We start from the raw sequence: 12,024 nt of genomic DNA on the forward strand, positions 1-12,024 counted from the left end.
AGATGAAGATATAGTAATTGTTTATATGAAGAAATCTGACTTTGCCATGTTTCTACATGCAATTTCCCAGAAAATTTATTATATAATATAATGAATGCATGTTTAATATCATAAATCATCTACCAGGTGTCATTAGGGATTTAAATAACGGTCTGCTATCATAAAAGCACCGGATCCTAAAGTTAGGTGAAATGGTCCATCCATTTAGCATCTTCATATCTGGGGATTTAAATAACGGTCCGCTATCATAATAACACCCGTTATATATCTAATGGTGTCGTTCAAAGCTGTTACTGCATGAGTACAATGTCCATAACTATCACAGTAACACCTATTATGTTTGTAATCACGATAAATGTATCGTAAATGAATGTATAATTGCAACACAATTTAAATTCTGATAGGTCAAATGTAACCAAAAGCACCAATGCGGCAAGCAAAGCAACCATAACTCAAAGCTCCAACATGCATAAACTTTCTTTTTCATTTTTGGGTGTTAGACTCGGAAATCCGATAATCACTAAAATCTCGATTAAATTCAAAATAAAATCGAATTAAATCTCATTCCCAACACTGTTCTTTTTCATTCACAAGATTTAAACTCGAAATATTATTAACCTAACGTAGATAACTGCAATAGTATACATTTCTTGCACTCCAAAATTTCATTCTTTTTACTCAATCTAAAGAGAGAGAAAACTAAAAGCAAATGAGTTACTTGATCAGTTGGAATTTGCTGGTTAGGTCGTTAGGTTGCCAAACTCTTAGGTTTAGATATCAAATATTAAACCCTAGAAGAAAAGCAAGACCCTACTTGCTTTTCATTCTTGTTATCACAAATATTTAAATGAGTTCCGGTGTTATAAGATTGATTTTTTTTTTTGAAATTTCGATTCAAGACGAATTTTGTCAAGGGAGTCATAGTCAAAACCGAGTCAGATTTAGAATAAAAAAAATCTTGATCCTATGAAACTCGAGATAATTACTATAATACCCGTGATATATATTTTAAATTAATCATTATAATGTCTCTTTGTATATATATTTTTTCAATTATCTCCCCTACTTACTAGATAAAAATAAAAAAGTTATTCAAATCGGATCAGACAAGTTTTTTCATCTAAATTTTGAGACGTGTTCAAGATAGACGGTGATTTTGATCTAAATTTTAAGACGGATTCAAAACAGGTGGAAAATCACCGGGTATTGGAACAGTTTGGAGTCGTGTAAAAGCCTTTCATTTTCGGGTCGGGTCAGGTTCAAGACGACGGAAAACCCGTCTCACGCCATCTCTTACTATGTTGGAAGAATTTTCCTTCCAAATCAAAGTTGAGCCTTGCACAACACTCTAAAAGGGCGAATAGAAAAATAAACCGTTTAAATCAATGATTGAACCCTTCAGCATTCATAATATATATATATATATATATATATATATATATATATATATATATATATATTGACTCATATAGTATGTAATTGGCAGCCACATATGTATTATGTAACTTATCTAATTTGAAACGTACAGAATAAATAATTTAGTGGATTGAAGGGAAAGTAAGACAAGCAAGTGCAAAGTGCAAACTAGGTGATGATTATGTAGACTTTTCACCACATGACAGCAAATATGGGAATAAATTATTGTTGTACATAGTCCAAGATTAATGATGCCATGGCATAATATATTTACATAATATGTAATTTAAGCTTTATTGCTGCAGGCATCGAACCGGTGTTTCGGAATTTACCGCAAGACGAAACGATATTATAGACAAGAAGAGTTGCCACAAAGAATGTTTTGATACTCACTGGCAGCATCTATAGAATCAATGGGGCGATTTAGAAGTCTCAATCTAGTTTGGTGGCATCTATATAATACTCTAGGTGAAAAAAACAAAATGGAAACTAGACCAATGGGGGGGACTTAGAAGTCTTCGTCTAGTTTGAAAACGTAGTTTTTACCTCCGTTTTGAAGGCTCGACATAACAGATGCTTTCTGATATTCACCGACCCTCCTCTCGAAGAAGTTGGCTTTTCCTCTGCAAAGTCGAATACACGTTTAAACAAGGAATACGGTCTAGAGATGTCATAAATGATATAGCTTACGTACATGCCGGGTAAATGCTAGCTTAGAGAATACAAAATGTGTCGAATCAACGGTATGATCATCAACAACTTAACTACTATCCTTACTCACACAGCTAAGCTTGACAATAAACCATCCTTGATAATCAAGACTCAAAGAAGTCAAATTTTACAACCCCTTGCAACACAAATTTCCTCCCTATATTTATTATGGTGATGTTACAAGGGAAGACTTCAATGAACTCTCACATTTCACATACATGTCTAATCTCCGAAATAATTTGTTTGGGACAGTCCCGCCAAAAGCGAGAATCATTCAAAAAGTTTAGGAAGTGGACAAAATAAGTAGAACGAATGTCACAGGCAAAAGGGTATATGTGTCTTAAGTAGACGTTGAAGAGTCCACATTCTGGACGTCAGCTTAAAGAAAATGTAACAATCAGCATAACTTAAAACCACTGCAAAGAAGGCAGCAAGGCCATTAATACTTACTGTAAAGATATAAATTCCATCCAATCAAAAGGATTTTCCACGTTGTACTTTCTTTGACAGCCCAATGCAACCTGTAAATAAATGAGAAATGAGTCACTGGTTTGTTTCTTTTCATCCAAAAAAAGAACTGTCTTCAACTACTAGAGACACCTTTTAAGCTTCCAAAATCAATTAAAATGGAGAAAGTCTTCATGCAAAATCGTATAATTTACAATCCAATCCACCTTTGCCTATCAAATCTAATTTTAAAACAAATATTTAGTCTCTTCTATTGATGATAGTAGTAACATTTTATGATCGTTTTAACTCATTTTTTGGATTGCAGTGTATTACAATCAAGCATCGATGATCAAATTCAAAAGTCAGATGATCTATTACAAATGTATTGAAAGGTTTCTTCTTATTTTGGATAAGTATATATCAGTTCAGGATTAAGAAACAAATTATAAGTTTCATGGAATATATATTAATGTGTATTTTGGTGTATCTGTATGCCATGGATTTGTAAGATATATTTTCGTTCAAGGTAAGTCAATATAACTCTTAAAAGATAAACAAATTAACAGACGTATACCAGAAGACGATCAGCCACAAACTTTATGTACTGGCTCATGAGTGTTGAGTTCATGCCAATAAGTGCACAAGGAAGAGCCTCACACACAAACTCAGTCTCGATTTTCACTGCTTCGTTCACAATATGATGGACATTTTGCCAATTAAGTTGCTTCCGGAGCAACCTGTAAGCAGGTGCAAAATTTTCACATCTAAAAATTTCCTAGTCTAACCCACATATCCAGCCATTGACAAATAAAATGCACAAACAAAAGTTCAATTGTTTCCAAATATATTTTAATAAAAATTTAAAAATAGAAAGCTACCCATAAAGAAGGCAAGCGAATTCACAGTGAAGCCCCTCATCTCTAGATATAAGCTCATTTGAGAATGTCAAACCAGGCATCAAACCCCTCTTTTTAAGCCAGAAAATGGCACAAAAGCTGAAATCATCGATGAATAATCAGTGAAAAGGAAGAAAATTACAAAAATAAATCGAACTTCTTAGTAGAAAAGTACAAGAAATACAAACTCTACAAAATATAGAGACCCACCGGAAAAAGAATATTACCTTCCAGAAAAGAAGATTCCTTCAATACATGCAAAAGCCACAAGTCTCTCGGCAAACGAAGTGGAACTGCATACAGACACAACAAAAGAGTCCTTTTAAAGAAAGAAAGGTACTGCTTTGATTAGTTTAAAGTGTAAATCAACTTGACAACCATAATGATGCTGGCCAAACAAAGTCCATACATTCAATGGTACAGAAAGGAGTCGATGCTACTGAGATCAATATTTGATAAATAAATTGGTGTAAAATGTGATATAAAGTAAAGAACTGCAAACATATATGCATCAATTTTCCAACTCAAGTTCTATCATATTTAGGCTGTAAGTTCTGCATTAAGGAATCAAACATGTGAAATGTTCAATCCAAGTTAGAAAAACCTTCGTAAAAATGCTCAACCAAACTTTTAGTCCTACGCGTTGAGAATTCTTTAATCAAATTGCTTATTTGGCTTCAAATAATAAGTCGCCAAAGAGCAGGACTAAAAAATAATACCTCTGAATCCAATCCATAGCCCATTTAGCCTTCTTACTGACACAAGGGATGCTTTCGATAGCATTGAACAATCTATGTTTTTCTTTAGAATCCTTGATATATGTCTCCAAAAGCAAGCTGTACATTTCTAGCATTGGCATCAGAAAATATACACAATCAGATAACGTTAATTCAGGATGGGAAATCAGCAGAAGACTACAACTTAGTAAATGCTTGCTAGCCACCATCTTGTGTTGGTTGTTAAGGCACAAATAAGTCTGACAATCTAGCCCAACTAACAGCCGACTCCTGAAGGTTAAACCCAGCCCTAAAATTACCTAAAAACAGACAAGTTTGACAACCTCAATAGAGATTTACTGGAGCTAGGACTGAACCAGAGGCAGGACTCATCTTTACTTTTCAAGCACCAAAAATAATTTGAAAGGCCAGTCCAGAAATTTGAAGTGCAGCTGTAAGCTAGATTATGCCAAAATCATCAGGCCTGATAGGTTAAATTGGCCAAGAATTTTCTTTTACTAAATGAAATGGTGGCACACATTAGACGTGAAGATCAACAAATATAGTAAATGATCAATTTTCTACCAGAATGAATATTCTCCATGGCAATTTGGAATCCATAGAATGCGCGAGCCTGAGAGAATAAGGGAAATCTGATGTTAGATCAAAAACTTGAAAGAACCAGGCTATGTACTGGTTTCTAATACGCAAGAACCCCTTCCTTTATTTAAAACAAAACTGGCCATTAACGACCTTTGAGTCTAGGACTAACTAAGCAGGCAAAGTCTTTACAAGCTAAACAGAACATTGGCCTGATATTTTTTTGGTTACAAAAAGTTTAGGTCAGGGGTGGCTCCCCCAGTCCAGGGAACATTGGCCTGATATTACCCCCACCAGACCTAAACCTGTCGCAATATGATTCTCCTATTATAGTGCTTATAAATATGCAGTTACCTAAATTGCAAAACCAAACGTAATAAATAGAATTAAAATATTATCCAGTTGATGCTTAAAGTTATTAATAAAATAGCCTGAAAACAACTTAACTAATACCTACCTCTGGAATTTGAACATCATTTAGGAACCTTGCAGCCAAGTTCTCTAAAACTATCCCATCAGATGCAGCAAAAAAGGCCAGCACATGGCTTATGAAGTGTTTTTCTGAATCAGACAAGGTTTCCCAGTGCTGAACATCTTGTGAGAGATCAACCTCCTCAGCTGGAATAACATTAAAAAAATTATGATAATGAGGTCAAACCAAGGGCAGGAAATTACGGGTGAAAATCTTACAGAAAAGGAAGGGAAAAGGCAAACCTAAAATTTCAAAAATAGTTTATATCATTCAGAAAAGGACTATAATTGTTCAAAAGTCCGAACACATGTTGATATCGCACACCAAAATTGCAAACGTTAAAGATTGCCATTAACCAATAATCCCTACAGCATGACCAGGGATGGACCGGCAGGTCACCCACTGAAAATTTCAAATTGTCGTATAATTTAACTATGTTCTTTGTATTTTTTATTCATAATTTGTTTTCACCCTCCCCTAAGATCGTATAAGTTTGCCCTCCACTAAAATTTTATGAGTTCGCCCCTGACATAAAATCATGCATCCGTCCTTCTGCATTAATAAACTTAACATAAATACGAAGGAGAGTGATAAGGGAAAAAAACAGTTCAATAACATGATAAGGTGTTGCCTATATCAATATTTTAAGAAGGTAGTTTTGCTTGCATTTTCTTTGGATAGCTAATTAATGGTTTGAATGCTTATTCTCATAACCGCCAGCCAACAGAAATTTTAAAAACAGAAAATTCAAAACATTAATCGCCACTGCACCTTATGAACAAACGTATAACAACGACGATATATCGATACCGAAATCCCCAATGCAACAATCAATTTCCAAATTCAATTAAGCATACAACCCAATTTTCTTTTAACGTCTGCCTCAAACTAGTAACTTGACTTCACATTTCATCCATAAAACCCCAATTTTATAAAATTCTAAAGCAAACCCAATTGCGAACAGACAAAACATCAAAAACCCCAATTGAGAAAACAATAATAACACAAAAATGACCAGAAAAAAACTGAAAACAGAGAAAATAAGGGTAAAAAATAGAAGTACGCAGTACCAGTCCAAAAACTAGCCTCAGCCTTCTTATACATCTCCCAAAGCGGTTGATATCTAATGGGAAACATGCAAAACCTCTGGTTTTGTTGTTTCAGTATGGGCTCTTCCTCTTCCTTCTCTTCTCTCGCCCTTACTCTATCTTCCTCACCCTGTTCGTCTCTCAACGAACCCATTTCTCTTTTTCCTTTGCCTTTTTATCGTTGTTTTTGCTGAGAAATTGAATGGAGGAAGTGGGGAAAGATATAAAAGATATGAAAAACCCTACAAAAACCCTTTCTTCGAAGTGAAAAAGACGGGTTTTTGGATGATTGGTGTGATATTGGGAAGGGAAAAAGGAGATCTTCTTGCTTTTTGTTATTTTCTTTTTCGTTTTGGGTACCTTCGGTTGCATGGTTTGTATTTATTCGTTCATGTACAAAACGGCGCCGTTTGTTTTCATCGGAAGGTGAAACCTCTGCCACGTCATGAAATTACAATCACAAATTTCAATTTAGTGTACATGATTATCCACTAATTACAAAGTGTTGTGAGAATTATATATTTGCAAATTTAATGTTTTGTGAGTTTGATGTATATTTATTGATCATAACGTGTAGGATCATCATATAATGTTATTTTTTCATAAAATATGACTTCAAATATCTTTGTCTATAGAGTTTAATGTCGGTAGGGTTTTCGTGATTTTTCGATAGAAAAAATTATGAATAAAAAATTTAGAATAAAATGAACCTTTAAGTGTTCTCTCCTTCCCTCTTTTTTCTTTTTGTTTTGAGTGTGTGTCGTTTTTTTACAGATCATATCAATGTTTCCTTTTTTGATTTTGTTTAGCTGGTGGTGATATCGATTTTGTTGCTAGTTGTTGATCGTCAGTTCTCTTTTTTCTTTATTTTTTTTATTTTTAATAAGAATAATTCTACATTTGTGACATTTTTTTGTTTTTCCCTTCGGTTTGATCGTTCTTTTATTTATGTATTCTCAGGGTTGGATTTGACGATGCTATAACTGATAAAGATGGTGTTTATTTGGAATCTTGTTGTTCTTCCCTACTATGGACCTTCATATTGAATTTGGATACGCAATTTTGTTTTCGTGGATAATTTCTAATGATGCTCAGCTCTGATTTGTGGTTATCGGTAGTCTTTCAATAGTTTAATTTCCTTTTGTGATTCGCTTGCCGATGCAATCAAATTTGTTCGTATATATTTTTGTTCGAGTTTTTTTGTTAGATCTTTAACTTTTTCCATGCATGTCCTTATATGATCTAAATTTGTTAGTTTCGACGTTATAAGAAAATATACAAATTATGTATTTAGTTTACGATGATAATTGTAGATTCTTATTGTAATTTTAGATATTTTCTCTTTTTAATCATACTAGCAGTTTCTATTAAAAAATGAATAGACATTATCTTATAATCACTCTAGATTATTTAATATATATACATCCATTAAATTTTATTACTTTTTATTTTATTATAATGTGATATATTACAATTCTATTACATGATACTTCCTAAAAAATTAAGAAAAAAAGTAAAACCCTGATTTTCTCTCGTTGGTATATCGCTCATCTCTTTTTCTTTTTGGTCTTTGTTGAATAAATTTTAATGTTGGTTGTCGGTCGCTGATATTCGTTATTTTTTCTTTTCTTTATAATGTATCTCTATTTTCTTTTATTTTTTTTTATTTTCAATAAGTCTGTTGGTATGACACGTTTTCATTTGTCTTTATGACATGTTTTCTTATTTTTTTAGCATGTTTTATGGTTATTTGGCATTTTTTTCATTTATATTTTTTAAGTGTTGATTTGACATTGCCACGTATGATTAAGATGACGTTTATCTGATATCATATTGATCTTCCCTAATTTGGACTCTCTTTTTATTGTATCTCTATTTTCTTTTATTTTTTTTCAATAAGTTTGTTGATATGACACGTTTTCATTTGTCTTTATGACACGTTTTTTTTTGTTGCATGTTTTATGGATTGTTGGCCTTTTTTTCATTTATTTTTTAAGGGTTGATTTGACATTGCTATGTATGATTAAGATGACGTTTATATAATATCATATTGATCTTTCCTGATTTGGACTCTTATATTGGATGTGGATACCCGATTTTTGTTTGTGGATAGATTTTCACATCGCTTGGTGGTCTCTCAATAGTTTGATCTTATTTTGTGGTTCGTTTGCCTATACGACCAGATATGTTTTTATCTATCTTTGTTCGAGTTTCTTGATTAGATTTTTAATTTTTTTCTTATTTGATCTCTGTGTGCCTTAAATTGATTAAAAAATAGACAAAAAGGCATCCAAGGCCCTCCAACTTAAAAAAACAATATTCCCCCCTATTATTTTTTTTTTGTTCAATGTGCCATTTGACAAACATTTTCCGTCATTAACTAAGATTCTTGTTGTTATAAAATGGGTAAATCATACTTTTCATCACTCAACTATTTTCTTATCTTCTATTTCGGTCACTAAATTCTAAAAATTTTCAATACAAGGATATTTATAAATTATATCAATTTAATATTATTTAAATTCTAAATAGTTTAATAAATGTGTGTTTACCCTTTTAATAACAGTAGGAATTAACAGAATCTTGGTCCATAACGGAAATCATTGGTCAAAGGGTCACATTGAGTTCTTTTTAATAGTTAGAGGGACACATTGAACAAAAACACGATAGGGGTCACATTTTTTTTAAGTTGGAGGGCCTTGAATGCCTTTTTGCCAAAAAAATTATGAACGATGTGATATTTAAATTTGAATTTAAAAATCGAATTTGCTTTTATCAGATCCAACAAACATAAATTTAGAATAATTTTAGAAAGTAAAAATTTACGAATCATTTTTTAGTTCACAGTCAACCTTACTCGTTATTTAAATTATACAGATCTGTATATCTATATATATATATATATATTATAAAATTTTGAAACAATTAAATCGTTTTTTATTATTTGTGTTGTGCTTTTATTATGTTTTTGTGCTATAAACGAATATATATATATATATATATATATATAAAATAAAGTTGTTTTATGTGCAATTTGTCACATTTATACCTTTTTTTTATATATTTTCTTTTTGTTGTGTTGTATTTTAATTTTTTCATGTTGCATGTATAATCAAGTTATATAAAAAGTACAAAAATTGAACTAACAATATTAAATAATTTTTGTACTGTACGAATCAAACGACTTCGGTTAAAAATTTTATTATTCTTCTTAGAGGTCATGGGTTTGATACCGACAGGAATATGAGTGTTTATTGTCAATTAGTTGAGAGTTGTTGAACAAATACTACATTATATTCACTCCATATTTATCAAAAAAAAATGTATTAATATTTTTAATAATTCATTGTTACCATAGTAAAAAAATTATAAAGCTTAAGGATCAGAGTTACCCCTTTAGTAGACCAAATTTATCAATTTCGTATATATCGTATTTTCGCATCAATTTAACCCTTAAAGTTATTTAATTGCATCAAATTATACTGGTGACCATTAATTTTTGCTTCGTTTGGATGGAAATCATATATCTAGACATTTTGTTGATATGGTAATCATAATTGAGAATAGAGGTATTTATAGGGAGGGATGAGAGTGTGAACGGTCGGGTGGGGGCGAATTTAAAGCAAAGACGCGACTCATGCACCGCGTCATTCTGACGCGTGTCAGAATGTCAGGAAGGTGCGACCCATGCACCGCTCCATACCTTACGTGGCAGAAGGCGCGACCCATGCACCGTGCCTTACCCAGCGTGGCGCCAAGTCAGCATAAGGCGCGGTGCATGTCTTTCTGCAAAGGTGTTAGATCGAGAAATAAACCTAGAAGGGTGTCTGACAGGAAAATAAAGATTGATAGGGTGATTTTTTTGGGAAATTTGTCATTAGAACTTAACGGTTATATTATTTAACACAATCATCAATACCTAAAAACATGATTTGACTTCCTTAGGCCATAAGAAAACCCCCAACACCCTTTTAAGCAACACGCAGCCTCTAAGTACAAAAATAGTGCCTAAAATGAAAATGAAGTCTAACATAAGTTATTAAAATGCTTAATTCGCAAACTTTATTCAGTGACCAAAACAAATATTTATGAGAGTTTGGTGACCAACTATTAATTTACCCTTACCTTTTGTTCAACATCAATGGTATTTATTAGTCCACAACGTTGTGAAATCTAGAACCACAAAATGGCGTGCCGCATGCATCCCCACGGACCCTACTTCGTTTAAAAGTCGGTGCTGTTAGGTTCACAAATTTTTTAGGGTAAAGTATAATAATGGTCACTGAACTTTTCTAAAGCTTTTATTTAGGTCCTTTAACTTTTAAAACTTACAATACAGTCTCTCAACATTTAGTCCATTTGCAATATAGTCCCTTAACAGTTACGTCAGGGACTATATTGCAAACGGACTAAATGTTGGGGGACTATATTGCAAGTTTTAAAAGTTAAGGGACCTAAATGAAAGCTTTAGAAAAATTTAGTGATCATTACTATACTTTACCCTTTAATTAAACTTATATGTATTTAACCTGGCTAGGTATATCTTGTTTGTAATTTAAAGTATCATTAAATAAACAAATATATAGGTAACAGTTTAACACTCCAATAAGGTTGGTTTCTTTTGTTCTCATAATTCGTTTATTTAATAGATTCATTTTAGGAAAGCTGAATGCCGGAGGTCTTAACATTGTGGTCGTGGGATCGAGTCATACGGTGGGTAATTCATAATTCTGACTGTCGGAGGTCTCCCACGGAAACTGCTCTCAACCTGACGTTAGGAGCAACCTACTATCCTACCTTCTCTTTAACTCATTCCATATGAGAATAGGGTCAGCTAATTTAATTTATATTTTAGGAAAGCTGATGTTACAAAGATAAAGAAAATTTTTATTATTCTTGCGTGGATTTGACAAGCAAATAAATGGCCACACCGCTTTATTCTTTTTTGAGATGGACGGATGAAACTTTATGATTTTTCGGGTCCCTTTTTCTATTTAAATATAAATTAATAATTAATGATTATTAGATTATTAGATATATATATATATATATATATATATATATTATTTTTGTAACTATTGAGTCTATGTTCTTTAACGGCGTTTTGAGAGTAAACGTCACTAAATTTAAACATATAGCGGCGTTTATATTTCAAATGCCAGAAAATGATAATTTTAGCGGCGTTTCTTTACAAACGCCGTAATAGGTATCATCTATAATGGCATTTTTTCGATAAATACCGCAATAAAATAGTAATTTAGCGACATTTTTTTAGGGATCATCTATAGCGCTATAGATATAAATTTTATAACGACATTGAAAGTTTTTGGAAACCAGTTTTTAGAATTCATTGAATCTTAAGTTTTGTAAGAAACAATAGATTATTGTTTATATGTGAAGATAAGTAAAATTAGATGACATTTAAATTTCGTTTTTACACGTGTTTTATTATATGTTAATCTGGTTTTTAATTATGATTTCGTTTGTAAATTCATAAAAGGAAATGCAAAATAAGAGAGATGCCCTTACGAAAATGTGTCTGGGATCAAATTCTGGCATTGATTAGCTACCACATCGATTGTAAACTTAGGTAACCAAAGGTTGAGAGTTGAGATGGATGAAATTAATGGGGGAATACATCCGATATGTGGTCTATAAAAAGGGCCTCATTAGCT

At 32.3% G+C, this 12,024-nt stretch overlaps 1 protein-coding gene across 1 annotated transcript; it reads right to left on the reverse strand.

Annotated features, from left to right (window-relative positions):
• Window positions 1-1,681: 1,681 nt before the first annotated feature.
• On the reverse strand, window positions 1,682-6,700 carry LOC120114370 (ribonucleoside-diphosphate reductase small chain A-like). The gene is made up of 9 exons (XM_039135312.1): window positions 6,332-6,700; window positions 5,247-5,407; window positions 4,775-4,823; window positions 4,193-4,319; window positions 3,701-3,766; window positions 3,456-3,572; window positions 3,152-3,314; window positions 2,578-2,648; window positions 1,682-2,039 (listed from the first exon to the last, which is right to left on the reverse strand). Exons 1-9 carry the CDS (start codon window positions 6,501-6,503, stop codon window positions 1,925-1,927), a joined length of 1,041 nt encoding a protein of 346 aa, XP_038991243.1. The 5' UTR covers window positions 6,504-6,700; the 3' UTR covers window positions 1,682-1,924.
• Window positions 6,701-12,024: the final 5,324 nt, after the last annotated feature.

Source organism: Hibiscus syriacus, unplaced genomic scaffold (genome assembly GCF_006381635.1).
Source record: "Hibiscus syriacus cultivar Baekdansim isolate YM2019G1 unplaced genomic scaffold, ASM638163v2 tig00000778_pilon, whole genome shotgun sequence".
NCBI lineage: Eukaryota > Viridiplantae > Streptophyta > Magnoliopsida > Malvales > Malvaceae > Hibiscus > Hibiscus syriacus.